This window comes from Lepeophtheirus salmonis, chromosome 4, assembly GCF_016086655.4.
Source record: "Lepeophtheirus salmonis chromosome 4, UVic_Lsal_1.4, whole genome shotgun sequence".
NCBI lineage: Eukaryota > Metazoa > Arthropoda > Copepoda > Siphonostomatoida > Caligidae > Lepeophtheirus > Lepeophtheirus salmonis.
The window spans coordinates 21,254,840-21,274,312 of NC_052134.2; the positions used below are offsets into that span (position 1 = coordinate 21,254,840).

The following is a 19,473-nucleotide window of genomic DNA, read 5'->3' on the forward strand; positions in this document are numbered from 1 at the left end:
AAGACAAAAAAAAATCCTTTCTTAATAATAAATCAATCGATAATTATTGACTATCCATAAGTATTATACTATTACAAAATATTATATAAAGCTATTATGTTATTAGTTTATATCGAAAAATTAAATAATTAAAGAAAAACAATTGCTCTAAATAAACCAAAATCTTTTATCATCTTAATTTTTCTTTTTTAAACTTTGACTAGGAGCTTGAGCTGAAACGAAAATATGAAAAGGAAGTTGTCTTCGTCGACGGATGAGTCGACAGAGTCCTTTGCAAGAAAAAGTAACATATGTGCTTTCCACACATCACATTTTTCAAACCATGATTCCGAGGACGATGAGAAGCTAATAGCAATATCTGGCATTCGCAAAAAACTTTTGTCTTGGTATGACTCTTCTAAACGTACCCTTCCATGGAGGACTCTTGCTAGTGAATCCTCCTCAGATAATAATCAAAGAGGTTATGGCATTTGGATTTCTGAGGTCATGTTGCAACAGACTCAAGTGGCCACAGTTATTGACTACTATAACCGTTGGATGGGATCTTGGCCAACGGTCACTGATCTCGCATCCGCAAATTTAGACTCTATTAATCGTCTTTGGTCCGGATTGGGATACTATTCACGTGCAAAAAGACTTCTTGAGGGTGCAGTCAAGGTAGTGAATGAATTTGATGGACTATTTCCCTCCACAGTTGAGGGTTTGCGCAAAATCCCTGGTGTTGGCCAATATACGGCTTGTGCAGTTGCGTCCATTGCATATAATTGTCCTGTTGGAGTAGTTGATGGTAACGTGGTTCGTGTTCTCACTAGACTCAAAGCTATTGGTAAAGATTCATCCAGTAAAGAGGTAATGGATCTCCTTTGGAGGGTTGCAAATGAGTTAGTTGATCCTGAGCGTCCAGGAGATTTTAATCAGTCACTCATGGAACTGGGTGCGACTATATGTACTCCAAAGAATCCTTCTTGTAAAGTGTGTCCTTTAAAGGATGAATGTGCAGCATTGAAAGAGATATCATCCCTTCATCAGTACGACATTGAAGACTGCCATTTATGTATAAGGGACTATGATAAGGCAAAGGGGGTAATGAACTATCCTGTGAAACTTAAAAAGACTAAAGTAAGAGATGCAGTCTCAGAGGTAATCATAATTAGAACGCCCACAACATCTCGCTACCTTCTTTTTCAAAGACCTTCAATCGGCCTTTTAGCCAATCTATATGAATTTTTTAGTATTCCATCAAAAGACGAAACGCGAAACTCTAGCGTAAATGAACTTTATAGGGTCTTAAGAGATGATGCAGGGATTGAATGCTCTTCTCTGCAGTATATTGGAGAAGTGTTCCATCAATTTTCCCACATAAGCCAAACGTACAAAGTCTGGAGTTGCACGAGCCTAGCAGAGGAAGAAGATGATTTAAGCCCCAAATTGAAAGCTGGCAATTATCAGAGCTTTTTATTAATGGGCACTGCTGAAGACGTACAGAGTTCATCAATATCCACAGCAATGAAAAAAGTTCTCCGATTATATCAAAAACAATCCATGGTACTTTGAACATATTTTAACTAATTTTATGCAATAGGGTATTTACTCAATTATCGTTAACTATCATAGTGCCCTCAACTGAAAATGGAAGACTATTTTTACATTTATTATATACAAATTAATTTCGTCGTAATTAAGAATCCTTGATCATTGCTAAAGACTCAAAGTTTATTTTATCCGTAAATATTAGAACATAAACTATACAATTGTTTAGGTTAAGATTATTTTTTAGGATTTTGTAAATCAGTAAAAAAAACACATTTTTATTAATAATGAATTAAGAGGTCTAAGATGCTCTCAATAATTTGGTATTTCGGTGTTTTATGAAAGATAATAAATTAATCTTTCTCTTTTTTCTTCACTTGGGTTAAATTTTGCAATATCACTTAACTCTTGTATCTTTGATAAAACAGAGAAACTGCAAATCTTTGACACCTTAAATTATATTATTAAAAGCAAGGTGGACAAGTCTTTTTTTCTGATTAACCAAATCCATAAAAAAAAAATGTTCAATTTATGGGGACAATATGCACAAGAGGTTTAAAAATGACCGACTTCGACCCTAAAATCTTTTTTAAAATTAAAATGTCCTGTACTATGCCAAAATTAGACTGAAAAGTATCAAACTTTTCCAAAGTAAGTTTTTTTTTATTGTGTCCGGGTAAAAGGTCTTATTATGTACAGTGTAAATTAAAACGATTAACCCAATAAAGGTACAGTCAAAGTTTAACACATAATTTAGTTGATATTATTGTTGGTTTTTGGTCTGGAAATCTGAGACTGTTATAATTTTAACTAGTTCAGTTCAACCATTTTAGTCTGTACCAGTTTTGTTTTAAAATTCGATCTACAAAAAAATTGGTTTTGTTTCCACGTCATTTTTTTATACATCTGTGTGACATTTTTTTTAGAAAAGAAAATTTCCGTCTGGACCACAATATCGGTCCAGATGAGTGAGTTTGAAAAAATCACATAAGACCGGACCAAAAAAATCATTTGGTCTCAGACCGAGTCTCAACACTTGTAATTACCTTACTTAAATCTAATTACAGGGGTGTCCACAGGAATATATATGTATATTATTTTTTTTAGGGGAGGGGGAGGCTTGATTTTAGGAATTTTTTGAACAAAAATTAAAATCTTTTGGAAAAAAATTTCAAAAATTGTTCATTTTTAATTTTCCAAAAATTATTTATTTTTAATTTTTCAAAAATTATTTATTTTTAATTTTTCAAAAATTATTTATTTTTTAATTTTTCAAAAATCACAGTTGCTCAAAAAACTTTCAAATATTGCATTTATTGCAATTTTTTGGAAAAATCTATAGCTATTCTCAAAAAATATCTAAAATCCTCAGCTGTTCACAAGAAAATTTTGAGAAAAATTTCAAAAATTCATAGCTATTCATAGAAAATTAAATTTAAAATATTAAAGTTTTTAATAAAAACATTCAAACATTAAAATTTATAGTAAAAATTCCTTAATTTTCCCCTCCACACCACCCCCTGCAGACGCCCCTGAATTAACTTATAATTTTTTCTTGATAGGAACCTCCAAAAAAGCAGAAAAGAATTACTTCATTTTTTACGACCAAATGAGCTCTGGAATTGGAGGAAGGAAATCAATCCATCGTGCTGTGCCTCAATAAAAAGAATTTTACATTTTAAACAAAATAGATCTCTATTTCAATAAATATATATGTATAGTGTATACTGAATTTCTAAATAATGACAAAAAATAAACTTATGACTTGCAAAAACTGTCCATGAGAAGAAATTATTGTAAATCCCCTCTTATAAAATATATGACATAATGAAGTAAAATACAATAAAAATCCGGGATGCAGCGAAACGTTTAATTATAATATTTCATGCAGCAATATAAGCGCAAAAAATAAGGGGCAAGAAGGGGGGTGGAGACGTTTGGAATGAACATTGATTAATGAGTAAAATTATAGGGCTGTTGTGTATACATTATTTTTTTTGTACAAAAAGTACTATTTATCTATAAAAAAAATATATTTATATCGAATACTATGAAGCTGCTTATTGAAGAGATATTTATATAATATGTAATAAAATAAAAATGATTATTGTAATACATAAAATCAATGATTAATTATTATAAGTATGATATAATAATATAAAAGAGGTTGCGAGAATAAAATATGAGGTCATTCAAATAATAATAATAAAAAAAAGGGATAGGAAGATAACAAACGAAAAGCTTCCTAAAATATAAATTAATTAATAATTATAATTGTCTGAATGAAACTAGTGTTAAGGTTTAAGAAGATTTTTTGTTTGTTCGCTTGTTGCTTCTAAAACTCCCTAAGGATTTTTTTTGAGTTTTTCTTCTTTTGATTTAATTAACGATAATGAATAATCTCCTTATAAATGATTACTTTCTGGCTCAACTAGCCTCATTTCTACTTCAGGATTTTCTTCATCCGCCAATCGTTTTTGCCGTTGTTTCTCCAATGCAATAATAGCGTCTGGTCGTGGTTTGATATTTGGTGTGATGCCCTTTAGTAATCGTTCTTTAAAAGTACCCTCATTGGTACATAGAAAGTATATAGCGTAACCAGGTACAAAGATCATTGAAGACCAACTGATGCCAAAGCCCAAAACTTCGCCCCATAGTGGATATGAATAGGATCCTCCATAGGTGATGGGAGTATACTTGAGAAAGTAAAAGATGAAAATTCCCTAAAGATAAAAGGAGGAGACAAACATGAATAAGTATTTCAATTATTCTTGTAAGGACATATTTTTAGCCATTCAACATAAGAACAAGCTCAAGTGATTTTACTCAAAATAAGTTACTTTTGTATTCTTCCAGAAATTAAAGATTGCCAATTTCCATCCAGAATGATAAATTATATTTGAAGAGACATCTGATTGGAAGGCAATTTAAATCTCATAAATCAAATGAAGACTACTATAGTCAACATTCTTCTTTGATAATATTTCATCTCCGTCCAATAAATTTGAATATAAAGCCTCTAATTGGCTGTCTATGTAATATTTGTGTTGATATGATGTAAAAGAATTAATGGGAGATTTCTCCTTTATTTGATGTTTACTCAAAATTGCTTTTGTGTTAGCAATTTTGCGTGAGTTAACATAAAAACAATCTTGAAGAAAAATCAAGAAAAGGATTCTCATTGTATTTTTTAACAATATTTTATAGAAATACAATTCGATCAATTATTATAGGCTTTATAGTCAAATTTCTGGGAAGAGTTGAGATACTAGAGGGGTCTCGTCCGCAGGGAGTGGGCTGGAGGGGCTTTAGACCTCCCAAATGAAGGAATTTTTGCATTTTGCAAGAAAATTTTATATTTGATTTTTTTTTTCCAAAAAGTTTAATTTCTTGGGAATAGATTCTTGATATTTTTTGATAATAGCTGTGAATTTTTGAATTTTTTTCCAAATTTATTTATTTATTGATAATAGTTGTGGATTTTTGATTTAAAAAAAATATGTGGACACCCCTGACTAGGTACTATCCAAGAAGAATGTTAACTAAAGTAGTTTAGAACCTTTATTTAATTAATAATACTTAAATTGTCTCTTGTCATTATATGGCCCCTTTCAATGACATAAAATCAATTTATAGTTCTTTCATTGTGATTTTGTTACTTTAAGTGGAGAAATTTGCGTAAGAATAGTTTTTGTTGATAGATATTTACGATAATTATTCTTCAAAAAATTCAATTGAATGTAACCCAGACTCATTATTCTATCTTGTTTTGTGTGTTGATAGGCCATATTAGTAAGAAAATTTAACTTACAAACATAAAACATGGTGCGAAGACGACCCAGCTAAAATACCAGTAGTAGTTGATGCGAAATCCAACCATAAGCTCAATGCAATTATACACTTTCTTTGCTCCAAAGAACCAGCAAATAGCCACCGTTTGGAAAAATACGCACCAAAGTAGGGACATCCCAGAAGCTGCATAGAAATCCATCAATTGGAAAATAAAGACGCCTCCATTTGTAATCATTGGAAGTCCAAGGCAAAACATAAAGACGCACATGGCAGCAGTAAACAAAATCTTTCTTGGTCGAAGATAATTAGGCCAGTTATCCACAAGACCCACAATCAAGGACTCGATCCCACAAAACTGTGAGTCAATTCCAAGAGTAAACAACATCAAAAAGAATAAAATAGCCCAAAGTGCAGAGGGTTCTAACTGCCTCACAACTTCAGGATATACCAAGAAAGCTAGACCTGGCCCAGATTTGACCACATCTCCAATATCTTCAACGCCTTTCTGTTTTGCCATAAACCCCAAAATAGCAAAAATGACTATTCCTGAGTACAATGAGGTGGCCGTATTAACACAGCATACGAACATGGCATCCCTGGAAATTCAAAGAATGTATTTATAACCCTCGTAATATTCGAAATACAGAATACAAACCTATAGCAGTTATGATGGAATTTATTGTAAGAACCAAGGGCCAAGAGTGCTCCAATTCCAACACCGTATGAGAAAAAGATTTGAGTTCCTCCATCAATCCAACATTCACTCGTCTTAAGACGATCCCAATCAGGAGTGAACAAATATTTAATTCCTTCAACTGCACCATCTAAAGTCATTGCTTTAATGAAGAGGATTGTCAAAATAATGTAGGGAAATATGGCAGAAGCCCAAATAATCTGAATGAAAAAAAATAAATAGGTTATATATATATATTGGGAAACAGATATCGGGAATTAATACCTTTCCAGAATTATGAAGACCTTTCCATATAACAAGATAGACTAAACACCATGCTAGAGCAAGATAAGCCATGAGTTCCCATCTGATTCCACCCAACTCGTCAATTCCTGAAGAGATTTGAAGTACATGATTGCTATATGTAAAGAAATTTATAATTAATTAATGAGTTAAATACACATTGACTAAATAACAACGTACTTCCAATAGGACTCAACTGGAGGCATGGTGTCTTTTTCTAATAAGCCATGAACAAGGAAAGCATTAGACTCATTGTAGGGAAGTCCAGACTCGGGATCAAAGCAATCTTCTCCTGCCCAAGAGCCATCTATGATTTATAAAAAAATAATTAATTAAAATGATCATTAAGTGAAAAGGATCTCCTCCCACTTACTTCCTTTATCACACCCATCCCAAGGCAACCCCGTAGTAAGGTTGTAGAGTGTATTCAGAATATAAAATATCGTCCAAGCCACAACAATAATGTAATAAACATTTTCCAAAAAGACCATCATGAGAGCAGAGTATCCCACGCCCTTAAGTATGGGGCAGAGCTGACCCACAACGCTCATACCTCCAACACCCAAATATTGACCCACAGATACTTCAAGAAGAAAGAGAGGTATGCCACAAGTGAGCATGGCAATGGCGTAGGGGATGAGAAATGCTCCTAATAAAGGTGGAGTTATTATAGAATTAATGCAAGTATATTAATATAATATCATATCATAATCATGTAACATGCTTCATTAAAAGTGTTGTGCGTTTCTGTTTGTAGAAAATGATAGGGAAATTAATATTTCCCCGCTTTTCGTTGGTATTTTTCCATTAAAATATTCCTAAGATCCCCTAGAGAAGAATCTATTACCGGCTTTTCATTCGTACGTCTAACTCTCTTGATTTCTCTTTGAGAATAAATCAGCTGCTATTACGTACTGCTGTTTAACAATATTTGAACCTTATTACCCTCTTTAACAATGAATAAAAAATAATAACGCATAATTATCCTATATTTAATGATTACTTAGATTTATGTATATATGTATTACAACATATTTTTGGCTAGATTTAAGTATTCAGGGGGAAAGAAATGGAAACGAAAAGAAGAAACAACAAAAGTGAAAAGAGAGACAGAGAGATAGAAAAATTTTCCCTTATTGAAATGGAATATTCCAAGAGTAAGAAAAAGAGAGGAAAAGGAAGAAAGAGAAAGCCCTCCTCGAACAACTAGAAAAAATCCCTTTCCATAATAATACATTAATGCAACAACTTTGATAACAGTAAAAAAATCGTCAAAAGGATATTCCACACATATGAACAGAAACAAATGCTACTAACATTTCCTGTCCAAGGGAAGGAACAAAAGCAAATTCTACTAATATTTCCAGTCTAAAGGAAGGAACAGAGCAATTTATAAAACAATGTGCATCATTTATTCAATAACGAAAATCCTCCGTTTGAAATAATAGTAAATTGCAATTGCGGGAGAGAAAATTGTTTGACTTTTGGACTAGCACAACACATGCAAATAAGAGTTCAAAGAGTGCGCTTTTGTTATATATAATATGTAATTAAATCATTATTTTGTACATAGTATGCGTTTGTGTTTTTAACAAAAAATAATAATAATTATGTATATATATGAAATTTGAGCTCTAGTGGTGGATTTGTCTTCCTTTTCCTTACTTGTTGTCTTACAAAAGGGATATACTTTATTTAAGTAATAAGGAAAGGGGTTAAGAAGAAAAGGAATTTTCCCTTCATTTCCAACCCCAAAGGCTACTTTTCCGTCCCATAATCCCCCTCTATTTTAACATAAATAAATTAGTATTAATTTACTCACCTCCTCCATTTTTATAGCAGAGATATGGGAATCTCCAAACATTTCCAAGCCCCACAGCATAGGCAATACAGCTCATGGCGAAATCCCATTGAGAGCCCCATGTTCCACGGGCTTCTTCCTTAGCAATGGCTTCAATTTCTTCATGTGTTAACTCCTTCTCCCCTTCTTCTCTTCCTGAAGAGGTCGGCGGCGTTGGCATCTTCTCTGATGTGGTTTGATAACTGCAAAGATCTTGACCCTTTGCCTTCATAAGAAGATAGTTGATGGGTCGCGCTAGGGACGACTCTTTGTTTTTAAGTATCATCTTGATTTTGTGTGTGTGTGTGACTAGTTTTGTATCTTACGAGCCACCAAAGGACTCTGAATCAACTCGTTACGTATGTCCTGCTCTGAGGAAGTGCAGTGTTGTGATGAAAAATTAACGTGATGATATTTGAATGTTCGTTCGTTTATTTATTATGTCACAATTCAATGTCGTTGTTGACGTATTCAAGAACGGAGTCGATGTGTTTCAATGGCAAGAGTAAACACTTATTTGAATTTCACCGCTTTTAAATCAAAAGAATAGCACGCCCGAAAAATAAACGCTACAAGGCGCGCTCCAAATTTTTCCGTCTATTTCTTTCTATCTTCAATAATTATATTATCTACGTGATTCACCACGGTCTAACCATTTACTCAAAAATCATGGGAAATGAATTATGTCAAAAAGTGCGGTATATCAAGTATTGTCTAGATAAAGTCTTTCCCAAGTCCAATTTATTCGTTGTTGTCCAGTGTTTATTACAACTGAACATTCCCTCACTAATAATTTTCCATTCCTTAGGAAAAACAAAGAGGGAAGGAAATTATAATAAAAACACGCTCGATCAGGGGCTTTCTTTTTTTACCGGCTTTCGCATATTTTTTTTATGTTAAAAATTTTCCATATTATAAAAAGAGAACCCCAATGGAAATTTTTGTATTTCGACTTGCAAAAAAAAAAAAAGGTGAAATTATTTTATAAAAGTAAAGAAAACATGATTTACTGAATAGTTTGCTGATGTCTTCAAGGATTGTAAGGGAAGATTTGAAGATACAATATTTAGGTATCTTTTATAGGAAGGATAGCGTTCATGAGTGTGTTTCTCATCATTCATGAGTCATTTGCTTTTATCAGAATACGATAAACTCCTTTTTTCGTGTAGCTTACAATGAGCAACATTTTGCTACGCCTTTATCCTTTGGTGTATGAAACCCAAAGGTGGGGACTTGGACTGTAAAGCCAGTATATATTGAAGTCAGGAAAAACCTTAATACAATGAACCCTATAATATATCGGACTCCACGATACAAAATGTGATATTACGGGATACAAGCATTTTAGTCAAGTTTAGGTGGATCAAATGACATTGGGTCGTCATTGATTAAATGCTTATGGGACAAACTAAGATTTCTAACATAACGATGGATTTGTGCATGTTTCATAATCGGAGCTATTTGTATTAAATCCCTTCCTTGATGAAGTGGACGACAATTCAAGATCTACGTGACTATACGTCATTGCATCTATTCACTTTTACTTTAATCTGTGCATGAACGGCATTTTTTAATATTTTAAAGATGGTTTTTACAACTATTACTAGTGATGAAAATATGGTGTATTTTGGGCATGTTACAAAATATGATAAACCGACAATCTGCATGGTAACCCTGCCAATTTATGGAATGTGTTTGAGGAGAGCAGTTTAGCTGTCATGATATTTCATTAGATATTTTTTCCTCCTTTTTCAAAAAGGAAAAGAAAGAAAGTGGATATAAAATTTCAGTTATTTAAGGGGCCATACCCCCCTACCTAGTGTTATGTCGGTTCTATCCAGTTAATTCCAGTTTTTTTTAGAACCGGTTCTTAACGTTCAGTCCTTGTAATTTTTTTTTATAAAAATATCAATGGTTTATTTAGATATATGAGATATGTATTAAGATTATGTACAAGTCTGACAAAAAACATTATATTTTTTCATTATAATACAATATAATACGAACATATTATACTGTTACTTAGTTATATAATTGTATTCTATTATATAATGGAAGAGTTATAAAGAGAGAAAAGAGCCTCAATGACGTAACGAGGGATCGATTTTACCTTCTTTAAGGAGCGAGAAGTGGGACTGCACCGGGGTTCTCAGTCCTAGTAAGGACCGACACAACACTAATCCTGCCCCTCACTTCCAACGGTTCTTGCAGAAAATTTGTCTATTTTTTTTTTACCTTTATACTTTCATAAATTGCTAAGAATTTGCTTATTAGGAATCTGGATTTTGTCCGGATGCAATAATTTCAAGTTTCACAACATATGGGGTTTTCCTGCGATATTGTAATACATAAATTGACCTTTCCCAACTTTGCAGATCACGCCATTCATCATTATCCATTATGTTTAGTAAAAAATTGAGTCTGCTGTGTGATAATGGCAAAAAACAACAACAACAACTAGGTAATGATGCAGCCGATATAGTAAGTAATTTAAATGCCTTCTTGAAATTGAATATTGAAGGTTAATTATTATACAATTCGGATATTTTCTTTTCTGTTTATATTAATTTTCTTGCCCTTATAAAGGTGCAGCTGTCGTTTCTGACTTATGTATTATATAACTGTTATCTTCTTATTATTTTGTTTCGACTTTGGATTTTTTATTTAAAGATTTTTTTATTAGGGATGCTCTCTATGATCCAAAATTTTTATCGCGTCGTATCAGCCTATACCTATGTCCTGCTGACAAAGCATTTTTTAAGGGGCGTTCGCAAGGGGTGGGCTGGATGGTTGTAGCCCTCCACAAATCAAGAAACTTTTATTTTTTTAGTAGAAAATCTGATATTTGAAATATTTTTTTCAAAAAACTTTAATTTTTTTATAATAATTGTAGATTTTTGAAATTTTTTTCCATAAAAAATAATATTTGAAATTTTTTTGTGAATAATTGTGGACTTTTGCAATTTTTTTAGAAAAAAAATATTATACCAAATTTTTGGACAAAAATATAATAAAATTAAATTAAATTTTTTCAATTTAAAAAAAAAAATTTTTTTAATTATTTGATTTAAAAAAATTTTTTTTTAATTATTTGATTAAAAAAAAGCTAAATCAAAAAATCAAGCCGCCTCCCCAAAAAATAAAAATAAACCTTTTTTTGCCCTCATTTTTGCTAATGACGTAATCACAGGCCTTTCCTCTCATGAATTAATAAAAAGTTCAATGTTTACGACGTCAATAATATCTATTACGGTATATTGGAAATGTCGATGGTGAAAAATTATAAGTCCAGACATAGGACCAAGTTGTGCATGTGTTTGTAATTAGTAGTAACACTCAAGGCATTATCTTTTATTTACATGTATTTATTTAAGGAAAAATAATATTTTCATGACCTTTTTTAAGGACATTCTTTGTTAAGAAAAATTAATCAAATCTTCTCAATTAAAATCTCAAGTCCAACTCAAGCCTCAAGAAACCCATGTTTAATTCAAGTCAAGTCACAAGTAATAAAAGACCACTCGAGTTTTTATGTCTGATTGAATCGTGTTTGAAGCAGTCTGGTAATTCAGCAGGGTAGCTAAGAATATTACAATAATACTTATAATTGGTAGTACCCATTACAACTGTTCCACTTAAACAGTAATACCACAATGAAAGAATGAGAAATTGATTGACATTATTATTATTATGAAAGGGATTATAATCAGAGAAAGGGAAATATCCTTATACCGAGAGGTCCATTAAAATCTGAACACTTTGAATTTTTAACTTCAACTGGATATAATTTATTAATTAACAATAGAATTTCAACAAAATTAAAACTATAAATATCTTCTTAGATCTCTTAATCATTAATGTATCCGCTCTTACAGGCAATTATGGCTTCCAGGCGGTGATGGAAGGCCTTGCATTCGATGAGGATGAAGTCCTATATCATAGTGTCCCAGTGCTGGCTAACAGTTGATTCGAGGATCTCGGTATTTAGATGACGGACACTGCAGGCTTTCGCCTCGACATGCACTCTAAAGGTGTAGTCGAGGGGTTAGTATCTATGTTCTATATTCTTAGATCTCTTAAATCTCTTAATCATTAATGTATCCACACTTACATGTAATTATGGCTTCCAGGTGGCGGTGGAAGGCCTTGCACCCGATGAGGATGTAGTCTTATGTCATGGTGTCTAAGTGCTGGCTGACAGTTGATTCGAGGATCTCGTTATTTAGATGACGGACACTGCAGGCTTTCGCCTCGACATGGACCCATAAGGTGTAGTCGAGGGGTTAGCATCATGGCTGGAGGGAAGCCAAAAGTATCAAAAAGAGTTCAAAAGAACTAAAAAAACTCATTCAAAAGAGTCTTTCAACGGAGAAGATGGGTTTCTTTCCTTGCTTGTGTGAAAAGTGGCCTCTTCACCCTTACAAGGCTCTTTCCCCCACTTTTTGGATAGCTCTCTAGACAGTCTGGTGTGAAACTCCCAGATCTCTTGTATGGGCCTCATGGATTTGAGGGGATTGGACTGGGCTGTTTTATTTAACTCTTTCATATCCAATTTGACCTTTTGACAGAGCCCTTCTTCCTCTCCAACGTTTCAAACATGCTGACAGTGGTCCTGGAGAAAATCAACTGCTTGGAGTGTACAAATAGAAATTCGTCGATCGTCAAGTATTATTTTCTCGACTTGTACGTAAGCTAGAGAACTCATGTTTGTTTATTTTTGTAGCTAATTGTTTATGTTTTAATATGCCAAATATGAATTAATTTCAATCACTTAACCTTCATCAATTATTGAATTAGTAAGTGCTCAGATTTCAATAGAACATCTGGTACTTCAAACCCAAGTCAAGTCTTTAACTCTGTGATCAAATAAAGTCGTAAGTTTTGAGTGGGAGAGTTATAATTGTAAGTTCTTGTTGGACCTACTAAGACTAGAAATGAGGATCATCGGAGTAATTCCTGTCTAAGTTTTTATTAGATACAGTGCGTTTATTTCATTTGGCTCATAGCTGCTTCCAGCTGATCAAATAAAAGTCTACGCTACTTTCCAAACATTTTTTAAATTTTCATGGGTTTATTTTAATATTTATTTTTTTACGGCTCTATTTATAGCTTTGTAGTACCGAGTGGTCCATTGAAATCTGAACATTTACTAATTCAATACTTTATTAAACTAGATCCGGATGAGTTAAAGAAACCAGCCCAGGCCAATCCCCTCAAGTTCATGTCCAAAGAGCTATTAAAAAAATGGATGGAAAGAGCCTTAAAAACACTTTTGACGCCAGCAATGAAAGAACCCCATCTCCTTTGTTGCATAAACACTTTTGAACTCTTTTTTGATACTTTTGGGCCCCTACAGTCCTGATGCCAACTCCCTCGACTACACCTTTTGGGTGCATGTTGAGGGAAAGGCCTGCAGTGTCTATCTTCTAAACATCGAGGCCCTCAAAGCCGGTCTTTGTCAGTACTGGGACACCATGACCGAGGACTACATCTGCAGCGGGTATCAGGCCTTCTACCGCTGCCTGGAAGCCATCATTGCCTCTGACGTCGGCTACTTCAATCATTGAGAGAGCTCGGGCAGTATTAGTTTTGTTGAAATTCTATTGCTAATTAATCAATTACATCTTGTTGAATTTTAAAATTATAATTGTAGAAAGATACGTAAAGAATAAAATATTAGTTTGGAGATTCCCATTGAACGAATTAAATGGACTGTTTGGATTATGTCTATAACACTAAATATATCCTTTTTATTTAAAAACAAAATCAATGTATTGCAGAAATTGATGATTGCAAATCTTGTTTAACTGCTTTAACTCACCCCTATTTTTCAACAAATATAAAAATCATTCAACTTCCTTCCTATTGAAAATGAATAATTATGAGCATAGATCTATGTATATTCATAATGTAATCCTTCCCTTTTCGAAGGGAAATATTCATGTATAAGAATTTTTACAAGAACAAACATACTTATCAAGGTCATAACATTGTTTTTATGGACTTTTTATAGCTAAAAGTGCATATTATGAAGATCCGTTCTTATGATCACACAAATACCCAGGCCCTCTTGAGTAACTGGGGCAGGGGTTCAGGGGCGTCCACAGGATTATATATGTATATATATATTATTTTTTTTTGGGGGGGAGGGGGTCAAGATTTTTTTTTTTTAATTCAAAAATTAAAATTTTGAAAAAAAAAAATTAAAATTTTTTGAAAACAAATTTCAAATATTACAATTTTTGGAATTCACAGAAAAAATATTAAAAAATTAGTTTTATTTAAAAAAAAAATACCAAATATTAAATTTTTTCAAAAAAAAATTACAAGAATCCTCAGCTATTTACAAAAAATTTCAAAAATCCCTAGCCATTCTCAAAAAATTGCTAATATAATTTTTTTTACTCTGCTCTATAATTTAATTTTTATCCTTATTTTCGTGTTAAATTTTTCCTCCAGACCCAAAAAATTTATAGTGAAAAGCAATGTACATTCCTTAATTTGGGAAGAGAGGCCTCATCTCCTCAACCCACCCCTGACTTATAGGGACTGTTTGATGTATCACAATTGCAGATTCAATTTCCTCAATATAAATAATGAATCAGTTAAAGGGACTATTTGATATACAAAAATGACCACTAGTGCACCCTGGATGTACTCAAACCCTGTCAAGGTCTCAAATTCTAAACACTAAGCATTGGTGTCCGCAGAGGGTGGGTTGGAGGGGCTGTAGCCCCACCCCCAAATTAAGAAATTTTTGCCTTTTGGTCAGGATGAAAAAAAATTTATGGGAAAATAGGGGTAATTTTTTTTTTTAGAAAGATTTATTTTCTTAAAAATAGGTTATTCGGGCAAATTATCTAGTTGAGCAAAAAACGTAATATTTGAAATAAAACTTTTTGTGAACAGCTGTTGATTTTTGAAACTTATTTTCGAAAAAATTTAATTATTCAAATTTTTTTCCAAAAAAAAATAATTTTCTGTGAATAGCTTTGGATTTTTGGAATTTTTTTTTTTTTTTTTGTATATTTTTTAAAAATAATTTAAATTTTTGTATGTAAAAAAAATATATAATTGAGGTTTATACCCATATAAAAGTGTCTGAAGAGGCAATTGAGAGAGCAATTTAATTTTGTTGTTAGTTTTTGCGCTAAACAGCAGTTTTGTATAAAAAAACAAGCAAAAAAACCTATTTTTTTTAAAGTACACCGGCCCGTTCCCTTGGAAGGGGGGGGGCTTAAAATCAATGTTTAACTTTTGATTTTTCTCATCCTTACATTTTGTACGCTTCAAAATAAAACTTCGCAGTGCAAAATATTTTTGACTTTAATTAATATTATTTTAGGATGGTAGGGTTATTCATAAAATACAATTATAATATCAACATTGTCTGTAAGTATAAATACTTACTTGTGTAGTTTCGATATTCAATCCTTTTTAACATCAATAAGATAATTACAAATGTATAGCTACGCTTGTAATAATATATGACATTAATACAGTTGACTACTAATGTCTACTATTTATTTTAATGTAAAAATCGTTATCTTGTTAACACTACTAAACAGGAATCAAATTATTGAATCCGTACTCTATAACTCAAATATTTTTTATTCAAATAAATCCTGAGTCACCCTTTTCGATCAATGAAAGGAGTATCCATCTTGTTTCAGCCCTTCTAAGATAAGATGAATAAGGAACACCTTTTTAAATGATTAAAACTCCAAAATGACCAGTTAGCAGTTAGAGGATTATAAGTATGCGTGTATTTTATGGGAGGAGAGGTTGGTGTTTGGATTTTATTTCCAAAAAAATCCAAAAATTAAATTTTTTTGGCAAAAAAAATGAAAAATGAAATTTCAAATATTAATTTTTTGGCAAAAATTTCAAAAATATACAGTTTTTCATAAAAAAATTCCAAATTGAAATTAGAATTATGTAATTTTTTGGAAAAAAAGTCCAAAAATTAAATTTTTTGGGAAAAAAAAAAGATCCAAATATTATTTTTTTGAAATTTTTTTGAAAAATATACAGTTTATTATAAAAATTCAAAAATTAAATTAGAAATATTAAATTTTTTGGAAAGGAAATTCAAAAATCTACAGGAATACACCAAAAAATTTAAAAAAATCTATTGCTATTCACGAAAAAGTTCAAAAATCCAGAGCTGATCACAAAACAAATTTTGAAAATTAATTTTTTTGAAAGAAAAATTCAAACATTAATTTTTTTGGGAAAAAATTTCAAAAACCATTCACAGAAAATTATTTTTTTTCCAAAAATTACATCTTTTGGAATTTTATTTGAAGATTTCTTTTTTTTTTGGCGGATAATTGGGGGTTGGGGGAGACTACAGTCCCTCCAGCCAACCCCCTGTTGACGCACCTTGTCAGATTCTAGAACCTAATAGAACTAACATATAGTCAGAAGCATAAGCTCCGTTCAACTTCGTTGTCGAAGTTTATAAAATATTCGCTCGGAGAGATAAATATATATTTACATTTAAACCAATTTTTATCCTAAAAATAGTAAAAAATTAAATTAAATTTATACGCAATTTCATACCACCCCAGTGACGTCATTGTATATTGACAAGGCTAAAAGATATTGGTTAATTTTCTTCTGTTATTTATAACGTTATGAAAAACATCACAAAATATCCAATATTTTTATTGGATTATGTATTAATTGGAGTTAATAATTCACCACCATGGAGTCAACATTTGGTAAATTACAAGAGATGAATTGCAACAAGTATGGGCGGAGGTAAGTCTCAATCATGGATCTATTTAATACAAAGGAAAAGGTGATTTCAGACTCCGGAAACTTGAGACGGAAAAGGATGAATCTATGTAAATCCATCATTTATAAGAAGGTCAAGTCGTCCAAAAAGCACCTCAAAATTTCCAGAGATGATTGCATTTATCAAAAGACTATGATTCTGGTGGATCCTAGCCGGCCAATACGACCAGCTCAATAGTTTTACTATGACAGTGGAAACCGCCCTGGGTGTGACAGGATGAAATTTTCATATGTTTAGAAGAACTTGAAAGGGACAAAGAACACTGTTACGACTTTATCTCAAAGGACATATGACTGCGAGTCATCATCACATCTGAATCTTTTGGAATATATTTATTGAGGGAGTGATTGATGCCCAGGGCTTGGACTACTACATAGCGAAAAAATGAATTAAATAAGTCGAAATTAGAGATGTGAAAATAGTCGAAATGTTTGTAGTTCTTTCATATACGACATATCTACTCTACATATTAGTGTAAATTACTAGTGTTGTGGGAGTCCATATTTATTAGGTCCATCCCAGTCTTAAGAATGGTCCTTCGAACTCTCAGTACTAGAAATGATTAAAAAAGTGGAAAAATAAAGTTAATTGGCGTCATCAAGGATCGAACTTTATCAGTTTTATGCCGGACTGAAATGGACCGGACCGAGACTGAACAGAACGGGACTGCAGTCTTCAGTCTTAAATAAGGATCAAAGTAACACTAGAAATCCCTATAAACAATAGTGCTCCTTCGGAGATATTACGTTTGAATGTTTCAAAATAGAGAAAATGATTCATAAGAGAATTAAATCTAGCCGCTAACCAAAAAATAAATTTTCTATATGCCCTCTCAAGAGGATTTAGACAATTTTTGTTTTCCTCATTTTGGAGGTTAGACGAAAGTTAAAAATCCCAAAATTATTAATATTTATATTATTCCAAAGGATTTACCGCTTATAATATGTGACATCATAAGGGCCTAATACCAATTGCCTTCCTCCCACCTTTTCCTCACTTTCTTACAAAAAACCCATCTCTAGGTATAGGATATTTCAGAATCCACATCATTGATAACTGATCCCTGTTTCACTGATCAACAAAAACTTTTCAATATGAAACATATCAGTGATTAAATGTTATTTTTTTTTACGTTATAAGCAATTGTAGTTTTACCCATCCCAACAAGACACCATCGAAAAAGAATCTAAATGAATAAGGAATCACAATATAAAAAATTGATCATAGTTTATTATCTATTGGAGGCTAAAGGCTGCAAGAAAAAAATCCATTTGGATGCAGAGAGGCAAGGGGTCACAAATTGTATTTTTTCCATGACGTAATAAACGTATGGCCCATAAGGAGAGGGATTGTAAGAATCAATCAATCCACATATCCTACTTGAAATGTAATGGAAAATTTATAGATTCCTAATGTGCGTCATTCATGTGAGACTGTCTACCTCTCTCTTACCCACTGAAGACGTAGATAATTATATATTAGGAATCAAGTTCAAATAAATGTTTTTATAACAATTCTAAAAAGTCACGACAATTTCTATACATATGTATGTGTTAGAAAAAGTAGGAAAAAAGAAAGCTAAATGGAAAAAAACTCGTCAAACTACGCAGTAAATAATAATAATATATCTTCAATATTCTCATGTACATATGTTTATAACTATCTGTGAGCACCTGCGTGCTAGACACTTGCACGTATGACAATGTCTCCAATGGAGTCATCTTTTTAATCTTTTGGTTCTTTGGTTCATCCCTAATCCTTAACCCCTTTTTTTTTTTTTAATCCCAAAAAATGCGAAAATAACAACAAATAGGTAACTTCTTGAATTTAAGCCTCCATGATGGCCGACATCAACAATGTTGACGTCACGTGGACACTTCAGGACTATGTAGCTAGACCCAAGATACCTAGAGACAACCTATATCAGAGACACTGTTTTCATGAGAAACAGATTGAAAGCACGCCCAATTTTGTTCGTAGTATGTACTAGCGGGAATACCCAGCATTGTTCGGAGTTATTAGGGGTTGGCAAAAAGGCAGACAAATAATAAACGTGTCATAGGGGGATAAAAGAAATTTTGGATACTTTTTCCCCGTATTAATTATGAATAATTATCAAATTAGTGTAATTTAATGATGCACAATCATACTAATATCTAATCACAATTACCAACGGGGGTATCTCAGATGTAAAAAAGTTGCACCAATTAGCGGTTTTTTGTTATGTTGAATATGCCCAACAAAAAGTATTTAAGGGTTACTTTCTATTTTAATATGACGCATCCAGGGGCGTCCGCGGGATTCTATTTTGAGAGGAGCTAAGTTTTTATAATTTTATTTTGAAAAAATATCCAAAAATTACAATTAAGAAAAAAAAATCAAAAATTTATCGCTATTAAAAAAAAATTGGAAAATTAATTGTTATGGTAAATAATTTCAAATGTTCAATTTTTTGTTTTGCTGCATAATTTGCAGAATGCCCATTTTTTTGGCAAAAAGGAAACATTCCTAAATTTGGGGAGGGCTACAGCA

General features: G+C 32.2%; 2 protein-coding genes across 2 annotated transcripts; one reads left to right on the forward strand and one right to left on the reverse strand.

The window, feature by feature from the left end:
* The first annotated feature begins 202 nt into the window (after nt 1-202).
* LOC121115674 (adenine DNA glycosylase) lies at nt 203-3,304 on the forward strand. Its single transcript, XM_040709774.2, has 2 exons — nt 203-1,545; nt 3,093-3,304. Exons 1-2 carry the CDS (start codon nt 226-228, stop codon nt 3,141-3,143), a joined length of 1,371 nt encoding a protein of 456 aa, XP_040565708.1. The 5' UTR covers nt 203-225; the 3' UTR covers nt 3,144-3,304.
* LOC121115673 (sodium- and chloride-dependent GABA transporter 1) lies at nt 3,207-8,929 on the reverse strand. The gene is made up of 7 exons (XM_040709773.2): nt 8,121-8,929; nt 6,672-6,947; nt 6,479-6,605; nt 6,281-6,413; nt 5,978-6,216; nt 5,342-5,918; nt 3,207-4,253 (listed from the first exon to the last, which is right to left on the reverse strand). The coding sequence occupies exons 1-7, from the start codon at nt 8,422-8,424 to the stop codon at nt 3,936-3,938; spliced, it is 1,974 nt and encodes a 657-aa protein (XP_040565707.1). The 5' UTR covers nt 8,425-8,929; the 3' UTR covers nt 3,207-3,935.
* Between the last annotated feature and the right edge of the window lie 10,544 nt (nt 8,930-19,473).